Source organism: Dendrobates tinctorius, unplaced genomic scaffold (genome assembly GCF_039654945.1).
Source record: "Dendrobates tinctorius isolate UK_male_01 unplaced genomic scaffold, ASM3965494v1 ptg000155l, whole genome shotgun sequence".
NCBI lineage: Eukaryota > Metazoa > Chordata > Amphibia > Anura > Dendrobatidae > Dendrobates > Dendrobates tinctorius.
In genome coordinates, this window is record NW_027361822.1 from 4737048 (window position 1) to 4751330 (window position 14283).

At 41.5% G+C, this 14283-nt stretch overlaps 1 protein-coding gene across 2 annotated transcripts in view; it reads right to left on the reverse strand.

Moving 5' to 3' along the window:
• Positions 1-545: 545 nt before the first annotated feature.
• Positions 546-14283, reverse strand: part of LOC141050966 (uncharacterized) — a 29961-nt gene continuing 16223 nt past the window's right edge. For both annotated transcript variants that reach the window (XM_073547724.1, XM_073547725.1), the window contains exons 2-7: positions 13295-13444; positions 12986-13165; positions 12780-12903; positions 12599-12696; positions 10226-10316; positions 546-2461 (exon numbers count right to left, since the gene is read on the reverse strand). In XM_073547724.1, the coding sequence (XP_073403825.1) occupies positions 1029-2461; positions 10226-10316; positions 12599-12696; positions 12780-12903; positions 12986-13165; positions 13295-13444 (2076 nt within the window). In that variant the 3' untranslated portion in view covers positions 546-1028. The remainder of the gene's footprint in view (positions 2462-10225; positions 10317-12598; positions 12697-12779; positions 12904-12985; positions 13166-13294; positions 13445-14283) is intronic.

Consider the following 14283-nt stretch of genomic DNA (forward strand, 5'->3'; position numbering starts at 1 on the left):
TGGAATACTGTGTCCAGTTTTTGGGTGCTACATTTTAAAAAAGACATCAACAAACTGGAGCAAGTTCAGAAAAGAGTGACCAGAATGGTGACCGGTCTGCAAACCCTGTCTTATGAGGAAAGGTTGCATGATTTGGGAATGTTTAGCTTGCAAAAGAGAAGACTGAGAGGAGACTTAATAGCTGTCTACAAATATCTCAAGGGCTGTCACATTGTAGAAGGATCATGTTTATTCATATTTGCACAAGGAAAGACTAGAAGCAATGGGATGAAACTGAATGGGAGGAGACACAGATTAGATATTAGAAAAAACTTTTTGACAGTTAGAGTGATCAATGAGTGGAACAGGCTGCCACGAGAAGTGGTGAGTTCTCCTTCAATGGAAGTCTTCAAACAGAGGCTGGACAGACATCTGTCTGGGATGATTTAGCGAATCCTGCTTTGAGCAGGGGGTTGGACCAGATGGCCAGGGAGGTCCCTTCCAACTCTACGATTCTATATATATATATATATATATATATATATATATATATATATACACACACACACAAATAAAGGAATTTATTAACTTAAGCAAAATTGACAACCTGTGTAATAGCTGTAGAGTTATTATTTTCTTTATCAGCCATATGCTGTGGGTGCATCATGTTGTGTGTGGGGGAATGTATGATAATGGCATCATAATGTGTGTGTGGTGAGTACTTTAGGATAAAGATGTGTGGAATTCAGTCTGGGGTCATTATACTGTGTGGAAGGGAATTGTGAGGGCATCATACTGTGTGGAAACAAACAAAGGGGTATTCTAATAGGTGGGTTATTAAAGGGAATCTGTCACCACATTATTGCTATGCAACCTGAAAGCACCATGATGTAGTGGAAGACAGCCTAATTACAGTGCTGTGTCCCTTACTGGGACGTTTTTGTCGTTTCACCTCAATCAGTGTTTAATCAGCTGGAGATTATCACTATAGGACTAGGTATCTTGTGCCTCCTAGTCCAAACACTCCCCCAACACAAACACTTTCCACATTATAAGCATGTAAATGAATCCTCCCCTTTGTGATTTCTCTGATGTGTAACAAGATTTGATTTTTGATTAAAACATTTCCCACATTGAGAACATGAAAACGGCTTCTCCCCTGTGTGAATTCTCTGATGTGCAATAAGATTTGTTTTCTCTGTAAAACCTTTCCCACATTCCAAACAGGAAAATGGCTTCTCCCCTGTGTGAGTTCTCAGATGTGCAACAAGCTTGTATTTCGTGCTATAACTTTTCCCACATTCTGAACATAAAAATAGCTTATCAACTACATGAATGCACTGATGTTTAACAAGTCTGGATTCTGTGGTATAATGTTTCCCACAGTCCGAACATGAAAATAGCTTATCCCCTGTATGAGTTCCTTGATGTCTAATAAGATCTGTTTTGCAGGTAAAACATTTCTCACATTCTGAACATGAAAAAGGCTTATCCCCTGTGTGAGTTCTCTGATGTCTAATACAATCTGATTGCCACTTAAAACATTTCCCACATTCTGAACATGAAAATGGTTTCTCCCCTGTGTGATTTCTCTTATGTCTAATAAGATCTGTTTTCCAGTTAAAACATTTCCCACATTCTGGACATAGAAATGGCTTTTCTCCAGTGTGAATTCTCAGATGTGTATTAAGTTTAGATTTTTCGCTGTAGCATTTCCCACATTCTAAACAAGAATATGGCTTCTCCCCTGTGTGAGTTCTCTGATGTATAACAAGGTTTGTTTTCCAGTTAAAACATTTCCCACATTCCGAACATATAAATGGCTTATCCCCTCTGTGAATTTTCTGATGTGAAACAAGATTTTTTTTCTGATTAAAACTCTTCCCACATTCTGCACATGAAAATGGCTTATCCCCTGTGTGATTTCTCTGATGTGTTACAAGTCGGTATTTCTCGCTATACTGTTTCCCACATTCCGAACAAGAATATGGCTTCTCCCCTGTGTGAGTTCTTTGATGTATAACAAGATTTGCTTTCCAGTTAAAACATTTCCCACATTCCGAACATAAAAATGGCTTTTCCCCGGTGTGAATTCTCTGATGTGTAACAAGATTTTTTTTCTGATTAAAACATTTCCCACATTCTAAACATGAAAATGGATTCTCCCCGGTGTTATTTCTCTGATGTTTAAAAATATGTGATTGCTCATTAAGACATTTCCCAGATTCTGAACATGAAAATGGTTTCTCCCCAGTGTGAAGCAAGTCATCCTTTCTGTGACTTTTGTTTTGCATGTCAGCCTTTGATGAATCAGAAGAAAGGACCCGTTGAAAAGGATCAGATGAAAGATTTCTTCTTTGAAGGACTGGAGAATTATATGGGATAATGACATGTTCTTCACATGTATTTGGTGTGATACCAAGATTATCTGGTGTGTAATCTGAAAATATCAGATGTCGTTCTGATTTCCTGGTACATTCATCTGCCAAGAAAAAAAAGCAATTGTATTATTTTTCTACACCACCTTAAAATTGTATTAATATAAATGATACATTTTATAAAATTGCCTTACAAATTGTAATGCAATTCAATTATCAATTGATTAAGACAGCAGACCAAAAAGCATGTACTACTAGATTATGACATTTAGCTACCAAGTTGTGGTGTTTAAATTGTTCTCTACTCTTCTGAAGCGGTCTTCAGTGTGCGTGTCGCCAATTATTGCCATTTATATGTTCATAAAAGTCTTATAAAGGACACCTCAGACCTCAATCAAACAATCTTTTTTTGCTTAAAGGTGAAAACTGACTTTTCAGTGTGATGGATCCATTTTTGGTCCATGTGTCATTTTTACAATCTGTATTATCTGTTTTTCTCTCATAAATGAAAAAAATATAATATGGTTTTATTAGTAACTGCTCGGTGAAAATTGACAGCACACCAATAACATATGGATTGCATCCGGGTGCTATGTGTTGTTTTTTCACAAACCCTTTTACTTGATATCATTGAAAACAAACGTCTCCTTTTTTTGTGGCTGACAGCCATTGGCGGTATTCACACTCACATTCTGGAGTTTTGTTTGTCTGTTCATGTTTAGAAACAGAAAATCAGAAATCATGTCCAAAACTGATCCATTGTTCAACTGAAGGAGATGGAAGCAGATTGGTCCCACTGATTATTATGACAAATGCAAGGAGGGGAAAAGAGGGCACTTGGACCGGAGTATGCGGCGGCATAGAAATACATGTAGCCGCACGCTCCGGTCTGAGTGCTGACGGCAGTACCAGGTTTTCATGTGAGAGACTCGCACAAGAATCATGCGAATCTCTCGCAAGTGAGTATGAGTCCATTGTCTCGCACTGATCAGGCTGAATCATCAATAGAAAAAGAGGAAAATCCGGCGAAGCAGCAGGTAAGTATAGATTAAAAATCCACGAATTATTGAAGTAATAGTTAAAAACTAAGCTAACAAAAATATCTTTCCTCCCCTACTCACACCTATAATATCAGGCATTGGATTCATGATTGAAAAATTGAGGACCTGGGTTGACCATTACTTGCAACCACTGGTCATTAACATTCTGGGGTATATTAAATACAAAAGTGGTAGTCTACATTTTTGTGAATTTTTCGTGGTATTCTGATTATCAATGGTTCAGTAGTGATGTTAAGGGCCTTTATCCCTCTATATCCCTTCATATTGCTTTTGATTGCCTAACTATCGTTTTAAGAAAGTATTGCACTTGTAATGCTGTAGATAAGCCCCCGACATAACCTTAAAGAGAAGGAAAACAAGTTATATTATACTCACCCGGGTGTCCGGTCCGGTCTGATGGGTGTCGCGGTCCGGTCCGGCACCTCCCATCTTCTAGCGATGACATCCTCCTTCTTACTTCTGCCGCGGCTCCTGCACCGGCGTACTTCATCTGTCCTGTTGAGGGCAGAGTAAAGTACTGCAGTGCGCAGGCGCTGGACCTCTCTGACCTTTCCCGGCACCTGTGCACTGCAGTACTTTACTCTGCCCTCAATAGGGCAGATATAGTACACCTGCGCAGGAGCCGCAGCAGAAGTAAGAAGAAGGACGTCATCGCTAGAAGATGGGAGGTGCTGGACCGGACCGCGACACACATCGGACCGGACCCCCGGGTGAGTATAATATAACTCGTTTTTCTTATCTTTCAGGTTTCATCGGGGGCTTATCTACAGCATTTTGTAATGCTGTAGATAAGCCCCTGATGGCGGTGGCCGCATCCCATAAGGCAAAAATGAGGTGACAGATTCCCTTTAAAGGATTTTTTAAATGGTGCAGTACGTCAAACCATTGACAAAATACATCAGAAGACACTTATCAGATGCGGTCAGCACCACTGCTCTCAACATTTCCACGGTATCACGCCATTTCTCTGAGGTACACAACGAGGATTTGTCAACTTTAAGTTTCAAAGGCATAGAAAAGGTTCACAAACTAGAGAGAGGCAGCAACTTTAGGAGGAAAATCCAAAACAGAGAATCCCATTGGATCTTCATGTTGAGTAGGATCTCAGTCAGGTTTGAATGTTAGACAAGACTAAATCCTACAATACATGAAAATTACCTTCTTTTTTCTGTGTAACATTCGCCTGTTTTAAGATTGTCTTTGGTTTTCTTCTATGAATTGCACTTTTCCTTACGCGCATACAGGTGGAGTAATTAGTACATGCTAATCTGACTAGGCGTGTAACCAACATTTGTCTGTTTCCTCATTTTATGTAGAGAAGTGTTCCCACATTCATTCTATAACCACAAGACTCGTTGAACCTGAAACGCGTAGGTTGTCAGGCCACTGGAGGAACTGCCATTGAATGTTTTTAACTACAGTAGTACTTCGATAAATCGTGGATTTTTAATCTATACTTACCTGCTTTTTTCTGTCACTGATTATTATGGGGTCCACTTGGATTCAGTTATCTATGTGCAATTCTTCAGAAGGGAAAACAACGTTCTGAAGTATGAACTTTTTTATCACACCATGACGCATTGGACTGACCGATCACAGCATGACCGCGCAGGAGAGGCTGAAATATCGTTATTAACTTCTGTGAAACACTATGGGGTTCAAAGTGCTCACCACAAAGCCAGATAAGTTCCTTGGGGGGTTTAGTTTGCAAAATGGGGTCACTTATGGGGGGGTTTCCACTGTTTAGGTACATCAGTGGATCTCCAAATGCAACATGGCAACCGCTCTCGATTCCATCCAATTTTACGTTCAAAACCTCAAACTGCGCTCCTTCTCTTCCAAGCCCTGCCGTGCGCCTAAAGAGTGGTCTTCCTCCACACATGGAGTATCGATGTACGTGGGAGAAATTGCACAATAAATACTGTGGTTTGTTTTCTACTGATACCCTTGACAAAATTAGAATGGTGTCACTTTGGGGTATTTTTTGTCATATTGACTCCTCAAAGTGACTTCAGATGTGATGTGGTCTCAAAAAAAATGGTTTTGTAAATTTTGTTGAAAAAAAATGAGTAATCGCTGGTCAAATTTTAATCCTTCCTAACAAAAAAATGTTGGCACCACTGAAAACGTCATCTTGTCCCACAAAAAACGAGCCGCCAAAAAAATAAAAAAGTTACTGCTCGCAGAATAAAGCGATGCAAAAATAATTATTTTTTATATAATAGCTCCAAAACATAAAAAAATTATATAAATGAGGTATCACTGTCATCGTACTAACCCGAAGAATAAAACCGCTTTATCAATTTTACCACACGCGGAACAGTGTAAACGCACCCCCCCAAAAGAAATTCATGAATTGCTGGTTTTTGTTCATTCTGCGTCCCAAAAATCAGAATAAAAAGCGATCAAAAAATGTCATGTGCCCTAAAATGATACCAATAAAAACGTCAACTCGTCCCGCAAACAATAAGACCTGACATGACTCTGTGGATCAAAATATGGAAAAATTATAGCTCTCAAAATGTGGTGATGCAAAAACTATTTTTTGCAATAAAAAGCGTCTTTTAGCGTGCAACAGCTGCCAAACATAAAAACCCGCTATAAACAGTAAATCAAACCCCCCTTTATCACCCCCTTAGTTAGGGAAAATAAAATTTAAAAAAAGTATGTATTTCCATTTTCCCATTAGGGATAGGGTTAGGGCTAGGGGTGTGTTGGGGTTAGGGTTAGAATTGGGGGGTTTCCACTGTTCAGGCACATCAGGGGCTCTCCAAACGTGACATGGCGTCCGATCTCAATTAAAAACAATTCTGTGTTGAAAAAGTCAAACGGTGCTCTTTCTCTTCCAAGCTCTGTCATGCGCCCAAACAGTGGTTTACCCCCACATATGGGGTAGCAGCCTACTCAGGACAAATTGCACAACAACTTTTGGGGTCCAATTTCTCCTGTTACCCTTGGGAAAATAAAAAAAAATTGGGGGCAAAAAGATCATTTTTGTGGAAAAAATTTTATTTTTATTTTTATGACCCTACATTATAAACTTCTGTGAAGCACTTGGGGGTTCAAAGTGCTCACCACACATCTAGATAAGTTCCTTGGGGGGTCTAGTTTCCAAAATGGGGTCACTTGTGGGGAGGTTTCCACTGTTTAGGCACATAAGGGGCTCTCCAAATGCGACATAACACTCGCAGACCATTCCATCAAAGTTTGCACAACAAAACGTCACTACTTGCCTTCCAAGCCCCAAAGTGTGCCCATACAGTAGTTTTCTCTCACATATGGGGTATCGGGGTACTCAGGACAATTTGGACAACAACTTTTGGGGTCCAATTTCTCCTGTTACCGTTCGGAAAATAAAAAAATTGGGGACTAAAAGATCATGTTTGTGGAAAAAATATGATTATTTTATTTTCAGGTCCGGGCGTTATAAACTTCTGTGAAGCACTTGGGTTCTCATCACAAATCTACCTTGGGGGGTCTAGTTTACAAAATGGGGTCACTTGTGGTGGGGTTCCACTGTTTAGGCACATCAGGGGCTCTCCAAACGCGACATGGCGTCTGATCTCAATTCCAGCCAATTTCGCGTTGAAAAAGTCAAACGGCGCTCCTTCCCCTCAGAGCCCTGCCATGTACTGAAACAGTGGTTACGCCCCACATATCAGGTATCAATGTACTCAGGACAAATTGCACAATAACTTTTGAAGTCTAATTTCTCCTGTTACCCTTGGTAAAATAAAAAAATTTGACCTGATGTAATTTTTTTGTGAAAAAAAAAAAGTTAAATGTTCATTTTTTTTTTTAAACATTCAAAAAATTCCTCGGAAGTATCTGAAGGGTTAATAAACTTCTTGAATGTGGTTTTGAGCACCCTGAGGGGTGCAGTTTTTAGAATGGTGTCACTTTTGGGTATTTTATATCATATAGACCCCTCAAAGTGGCTGGTCCCTAAAAAAAATGGTGTTGTAAAAATGAGAAATTGTTGGTCAACTTTTAACCCTTCTAACTTCCTAACAAAAAAAAATTTGGGTTCCAAAATTGTGCTGACGTAAAGTAAACATGTGAGAAATGTTATTCATTGAGTTATTTATTAAGTTTTTTCTGTGCCACATCTTTGTAATGTAAGGGCATAAAAATTCAAAGTTGGAAAATTGTGAAATTTTCAAAATTTTCGCCAAATTTCTGTTTTTTTTCTCAAATAAACTTAAGTTATATGAATGAAATTTTACCACTACCATGAAGTACAATATGTCACGAGATAAACAATGTCAGAATCACCGGGATCCATGGAAGCGTTCCAGAGTTATGACCTCATAAAGGGACAGTGGTCAGAATTGTGAAAATTGGCCTGGTCATGAACGTGCAAACCACCCTTGGGGGTAAAGGGGTTAATCTACAAAGTGACTTGGTCCTTAAGGGGTTAATAATAATATGTTATATGTGTTGTATCAGTTGGGAGATATTTTTGATAGTAATAGACAAAAATTCTCTGAAATTTGCTTTCAGCACTTATTATGTACTGGTATATAGAGATAACAGTTTATTATACCTGCAAAGAAGAATGCTATTGAGGTTTTTAGGCTATGGTAATTCTTGAACACAACAGTGGTTGACTGGTAATTAGCGAGGCACAAACGCTTTGAGATAAGGTCTTATCCAAGCATACTCTAACCAAGCGACTTCAACGTGCTCGAATAGCATGTTTGAGTCCCCGCGGCTGCAACAAACAGGCAATCCCTGCATGTGTTGGAGCTTTCGAACAGCCGCGAAACATGAAGCCGTGGGGATTTGAACACTTTTTTTTTGAGCAACCCGAAAATACTCGGTTAGTACACGAGCATGCTCTGATAACACCTTATCGAAGCAGGTTTGCTCATCACTATTGATAATGTCTTGCTTTCCATATCATTGGTCCTGAATTAGGATCCACGACGCTAATATGCTTCACAAGTATATTTAGAGATGGCCACTGAGCACAATGTCCGGTACGGAGTACTGAGCCAGGACTATTTCTACAGCAGCTCAGAAGTGTGCTATGGCTGCAGAGGAGAAACATCCATATAAAACGGTGTACAAATATGTTTGGTTTTTTTTTTAAAGTGCAATATTTTAAGTGTAAAATCGAAATAAGAAACTGTGTGAACAAACCCTAAGAAATTCAAGAAATAATTCTACAAGCCGGTGACAGAGTAGAACACAATGCGATTACGGAGTACATGAACTCCTCTATTGCCATAAATGTTAAAAACATAAGGTGCTTAGCATTTTTTTAATCATAGAGTGCAAAAGCCATCCAACTACGTCAACGTGTACCTAAATATGGATGATCCCTAACTGCTAGGTGCCCTACCTCTCCATGTGCCAAACTAGGCCACATCTGAATGGGAACGTCAAAGAAAACCAGTCACACAGCTCGCAATTAAAATATCTTTGTGCACATGTACATGAATTTAATGCTAAAGGTCCGCAGACCCTACTTTGTTGTAGTATACTACATTGGGGGTGGAGGTGTCCCCATCCACAGCTTAGCAACCTTATCTACACATCCTTGCCAGATAAGGTTTTAATTGCTAACTGTGTACCTGGTTTTATGTCAGTTACCATTCAGTTAAGGCCTGGTCTGACACATGGAGAGGCAGGACATTAGTGTTAGGGACCATCCATAACAAAAGGTACACCTTGACATGGTTGGCTTGCGTGTATGTATATATTTAGATATTGGCCTCATAGTGTATTTGTACACCTGCAGATTATTCTATAATAATAAATGCCCTAAGCAGCTTCCGGTTGTAACAACTTCCGTCCAGTTGTAACCGGTGACGTCACCGCACACCTCTTTCCATGTTAACCCTCAACACACCACTCTTCCTCAACACACACACTCCTCAACACACCATCTCCACTCACGTCCACTCACTCTTTCACTCCACATACGACCCCTTCTCTCACTCCGTCTCTCATATTCACGCCGTCATCGCCGCTGATCCACGATCCCCGACATCTTCTTCCGCCGGCGCCATCCTGGATCCAGACGTCCTCCACGCCGGCGACATGTTCTTGCGGCGATGCCATCTTGAGTATCGTGAAATCCCGCGATACTCAAGATGGCGTCGCCGCAAGAGCATGTCACCAGCGTGGATGCCGTCGGGATCCAAAATGGCGTCGGCGAAATCTCGCGAGATTTCGCCGTCGCCATTTTGGATCCAGACGGCATCCACGCCGGCGACATGTTCTTGCGGCGACACCATTTTGGATCGGCGAAATCCCGCGATACTCAAGATGGCGTCGCCGCAAGAACATGTCGCCGGCGAGGATGACGTCGGGATCCAAAATGGCGTCGGCGAAAACTCGCGAGATTTCGCCGACGCCATTTTGGATCCTGACGTCGTCCACGCCGGCGACGCCATCTTGAGTATCGCGGGATTTCACGATACTCAAGATGGCGTCGCTGCAAGAACATGTCGCCGGCGTGGAAGGACGTCTGGATCCAGGATGGCGCCGGCGGAAGAAGATGTCGGGGATCGTGGAGCAGTGGCGATGACGGCGTGAGTATGAGAGACGGAGTGAGAGAAGGGGTAGTATGTGGAGTGAAGGAGTGAGTGGACGTGAGTGGAGATGGTGAAAGGTGAGAGGAGTGTGTGTTGAGGAGTGTGTGTGTTGAGGGTTAACATGGCAAGAGGTGTGATTCTATCGCATCCTCCCGATGCGATAGCATCGGGCCATAATCTAGTTTAATACTAAAGGTGTATGTGCTCTATCTTTTTTGTAGTAGAATTTGTGACTTCTTTGCATTCAGTGGTTTCTACTTACCTGAGTTGTCATCTGTAAGAATCTCCTCTTTACACCGCTCATCACCCCTCACATATGTCTCTGTAGTATTAATATGGGGCAGATCTTTACCCTGAAACAAATATTATAAAAGTCACAGAGGGATGAAGAAGTTGTGTGAGATGATTTCGAAGTATAGAAAAGATCCTCAATCAACATGATGAAAAAAAATTACAAGATAGCAGTAGTTATCACATAGCTGCAGGTCTCCTGTATAAATCCAACATGTCGACTCCTAACTCTGACCAGCATAAAAATGTGAGAAGATCCAGAAATCTAATATCTATGATCATCTTTTTCCAGTCATCTCCAACAAGCATACATTGAATGGCCACATTATTAGTGAACCCATCCAGTAGCATGTTGGACCTCTTTTCACCTTCAGAACCTCAGCTATACATTTCGTTATAGATTCCACTAAGCGTTGAAATAGTTCTGCAGGAATTTTGGACCAAGTTGAAAGGATAGCTTCTTCTGGGTGACACAAACTGGATGGAGGGTCTTACATAGTCTGAACAGATTGTTCTACCTTGTTCAAGAAATGCTTTATAGGATTATGATCTTGTAATGCTGAAGGAAGAAAAACTCATTATAATGATTGAGAGAAAGCCATGACTACTCAACCCTTGTGCTTAGGTAAGTCGTAGTGTTCAAACATCCAGCCACAGGTATCAGAGAACCTAGGATGAGCCAAGAAAACATCCCCCACCATTACTCCACATCGCCCTGCCTGAAATTACAACACATGACAGTAAGAGTACATTGTATGAAAGGTCGGTTCACTTAGCTGCTCAAGGTAGATACAGGAACATGTTTGGTGGTTTATTGCGTCATAAACCAAAAACTCAAACTGGTAACAGAAAACAGCCTTTCTGGCTCAAATGAAAGTAAAAAGTTCATATAAAGTCCTTCCCAGTACTTCTGGGATAATATATATGGCAGCTCTCGCAGGAGCTAGCAGTCTGAAGGCTTCCTTACTCCACACTACACACAAAGTTAAAGTGTGGCTGGGCATTTAACTGGAGAGGCATCCCACCATTTCTGACCCACCCACCATGAAAGCCATACCCATATAGCAGCTGGATTGCTCTCAGCACATATCATGCTGGAGGAAAAACTTTATGGCTTTCACATCACGCAGGAAAGCAACACTTGCGACACATATCTCCCCTGACGTACGGCGCCAGTGACCCTGTCACAATGGATTCATACTGTCTGTGCCCAAACCTGACCTTCCCCTCAGTATAGTCAGAGAGAAATCTGGATTCTGACTAGACAATATTTTCCACTGCTCAGCTAGATCAGTTTTTGATCTGTTTTACAATGTGAAGAATTTTTTTTCTATTTCTATTGGACACCAATGGTACTGAATATCTGCTACTATAGTCCATTAATAATAAGCAACAACAACTGTATTTGGACACATTAGACATCCGCGCTGTATTCAGGTGCATTTTGCATGTCTGTACACCACCTGTTTCTCAAAATGATTCTACCTTTACGATTTATTTAAGCCCTCTGGATCCCCTTTCATTGGTTGTTTTTCCTTTATAGCAACATTCTCAGCATACTACTGACACCACTCCACGTAAAAACCCCATGAGGTTGGCTATTATTGAAGGAATGACCCTGGCTAATACAGTTCTGATGGCTGTTCCCCATAGAAGTCACTCAGATTGTTCAGTCTTCCCATTCTAATGTGAAAAGAGGAGAAAGAGGACTTGAACTCTATAGCGCCACCTGTTGGTAGTAGCGATCCTACAAGTCACAATCAACCCTTTAACGAGTCTTGTAATATGACTTAGGATTAAAGCCAAATCAGAATCTCAATTTGCAGACACGGTGTTTCGGGCTATTGGCTCTCGTCAGTGCAAAGTATGAGATCTGATTTGGCTAGGAGAGAGGCTCTGGACTGACGTCTAACGGGTAAGGTTTCTCCTTGTGGATTGTGACATACCAGCTCTGGCTTGTCAAGGTAAGGAGGCTTATTTGCCAACAGGTGGTGCTATAGTGTTCAAGTCCTCTTTCTCTCTGAAGAGGCAATTTGCATATTAAATTTCCCAGAGGAGCATTGCACGGCGAATAAGCCTCCTTACCTGGACAAGCCAGAGCTGGTATGTCACTCTCCACAAGGAGAAACTTTACCTCTTAGACTACTGAAAACTGATCACTTTTCTGCTGCACTCCAAGGTTTAATTTCCATTCAAGGAAGTTTCATTTGGTAGAGAGCCAATGTCTCTAATAAATTGGCCATTCAGATGATAATACTGGTGGATAAAATAAGACTGAACACAAGACCTTCACAGCCATCTACACTTCATAGGGGAGATCTCACGACACCTTCTCTCCATCTACCTGATGATCCTGAGGAACATTGAGATTTTCTTGGTTACAGTCCTGTGGAAGAAGAGGACGGGGACATCTCTCTGGTGTTGTCCTCTCACTGGATAGAACTGGAGGAAACACATACAGGGACTGAATTCATTCTTTACATACAGATAATTATAGGTCGTGTATATTTAGTCATGTCTATTACCTGGTGATGTGAGGGGCTGGGGAACCTCCATCATGACGTCCTTATACAGATCTTTGTGTCCTTCTAAATACTCCCACTCCTCCATGGAGAAATAGACGGTGACATCCTGACACCTTATAGGAACCTGCCACATACAATGATACCGTCATCCCCCAATCCCTCTATAGCGTTACTGTATAATATCCCAGCATTCCCAGCAGTGTCACCTCTCCAGTCAGCAGCTCAATCATCTTGTAGGTGAGTTCTAGGATCTCCTGGTCATTGATGTCCTCATGTATCAGGGGGTGAGGTGGAGGCCCCGTGATTGGGCTCAGGGGTCTTCCCCATCCCTCAGACATAGGGGCCTGACAGCGCTCACTAGAGGTCTTCTTCACTACTGTGTAATCCTGGTTATAGAGAGACACATTAATAAATCTCACTACAGACATTTCCAGAGTCCTCACCTCTCCAGTTTTGTCCATCTGTTATTCCCATAGATAAGAATGATGTAATGTGACGTCATCAGAACCTCTCACCTCTCCAGTAAGCCGGAATACGATCTCTAGGGTGAGGTGTAATATTCTCTCCTCCATCTTGTCCCTGTCCCTTTTCATCCTTGTAGGGTCACTCAGGAGAATTCTCTTATATAGAAGATCTCCACTGAGAGGATCTGATATTGTAGGGACCTGAATGGGGAGAAGATGAGCCGATATAACAAAGATCCCATCTTATAATAAAATTACTGGAGATAATAAGCGGAAACATACCAGGAAATAGAACTTGTAGATGTCGTATTCTCTCTTTGTATGAACTAGAACATCTAATATTTTATCAATGCTTGAGGTCAAAGCATGCACACCTTTACAAGAACTCTACAGCTAACCACAGGTGGCAGCATGTTGGGCACAAGATCTCTGTAAATCATCATGGAGCAGAACAGTCACATCACAGACATACTGGCATCATCATAGCCACTAATATCATTACAGCGATAAAGACAGATAATGAAAGAAACCACTGGGGCATCAGTGTTGGAGTGGAGGACAGTCATTCACATAGTGGCTCCAGTTCAAAACCCTAACTATGACATACAAAGCCATCCACAACCTGTCTCCTCCCTACATCTGTGACATGGTCTCCCAGTACTTACCCAAACGCAACCTTCGATCCTCTCAAGATCTCCTTCTCTACCCCCCTCTTATCTCTTCTTCCCACAACCGCATACAAGACTTCTCCCGTGCTTCCCCCTATACTCTGGAACTCTCTACCCCAACACATCAGACTCTCGCCTACCATGGAAACCTTCAAAAAGAACCTGAAGACCCACCTCTTCCGACAAGCCTACAACCTGCAGTGATCCTCAGTGTACTGAACCGCCGCATGACCAGCTCTACCCTCTCCTAGTGTATCCTCTCCCATCCCCTGTAGATGGTGAGCCTTCACGGGAAAGGTCCTCTCTCCTTCTGCACTTGTGTGTGTCTTGTATTGCTTATGTTTATTGTACTTGTCTATATTTGCCTCTTTT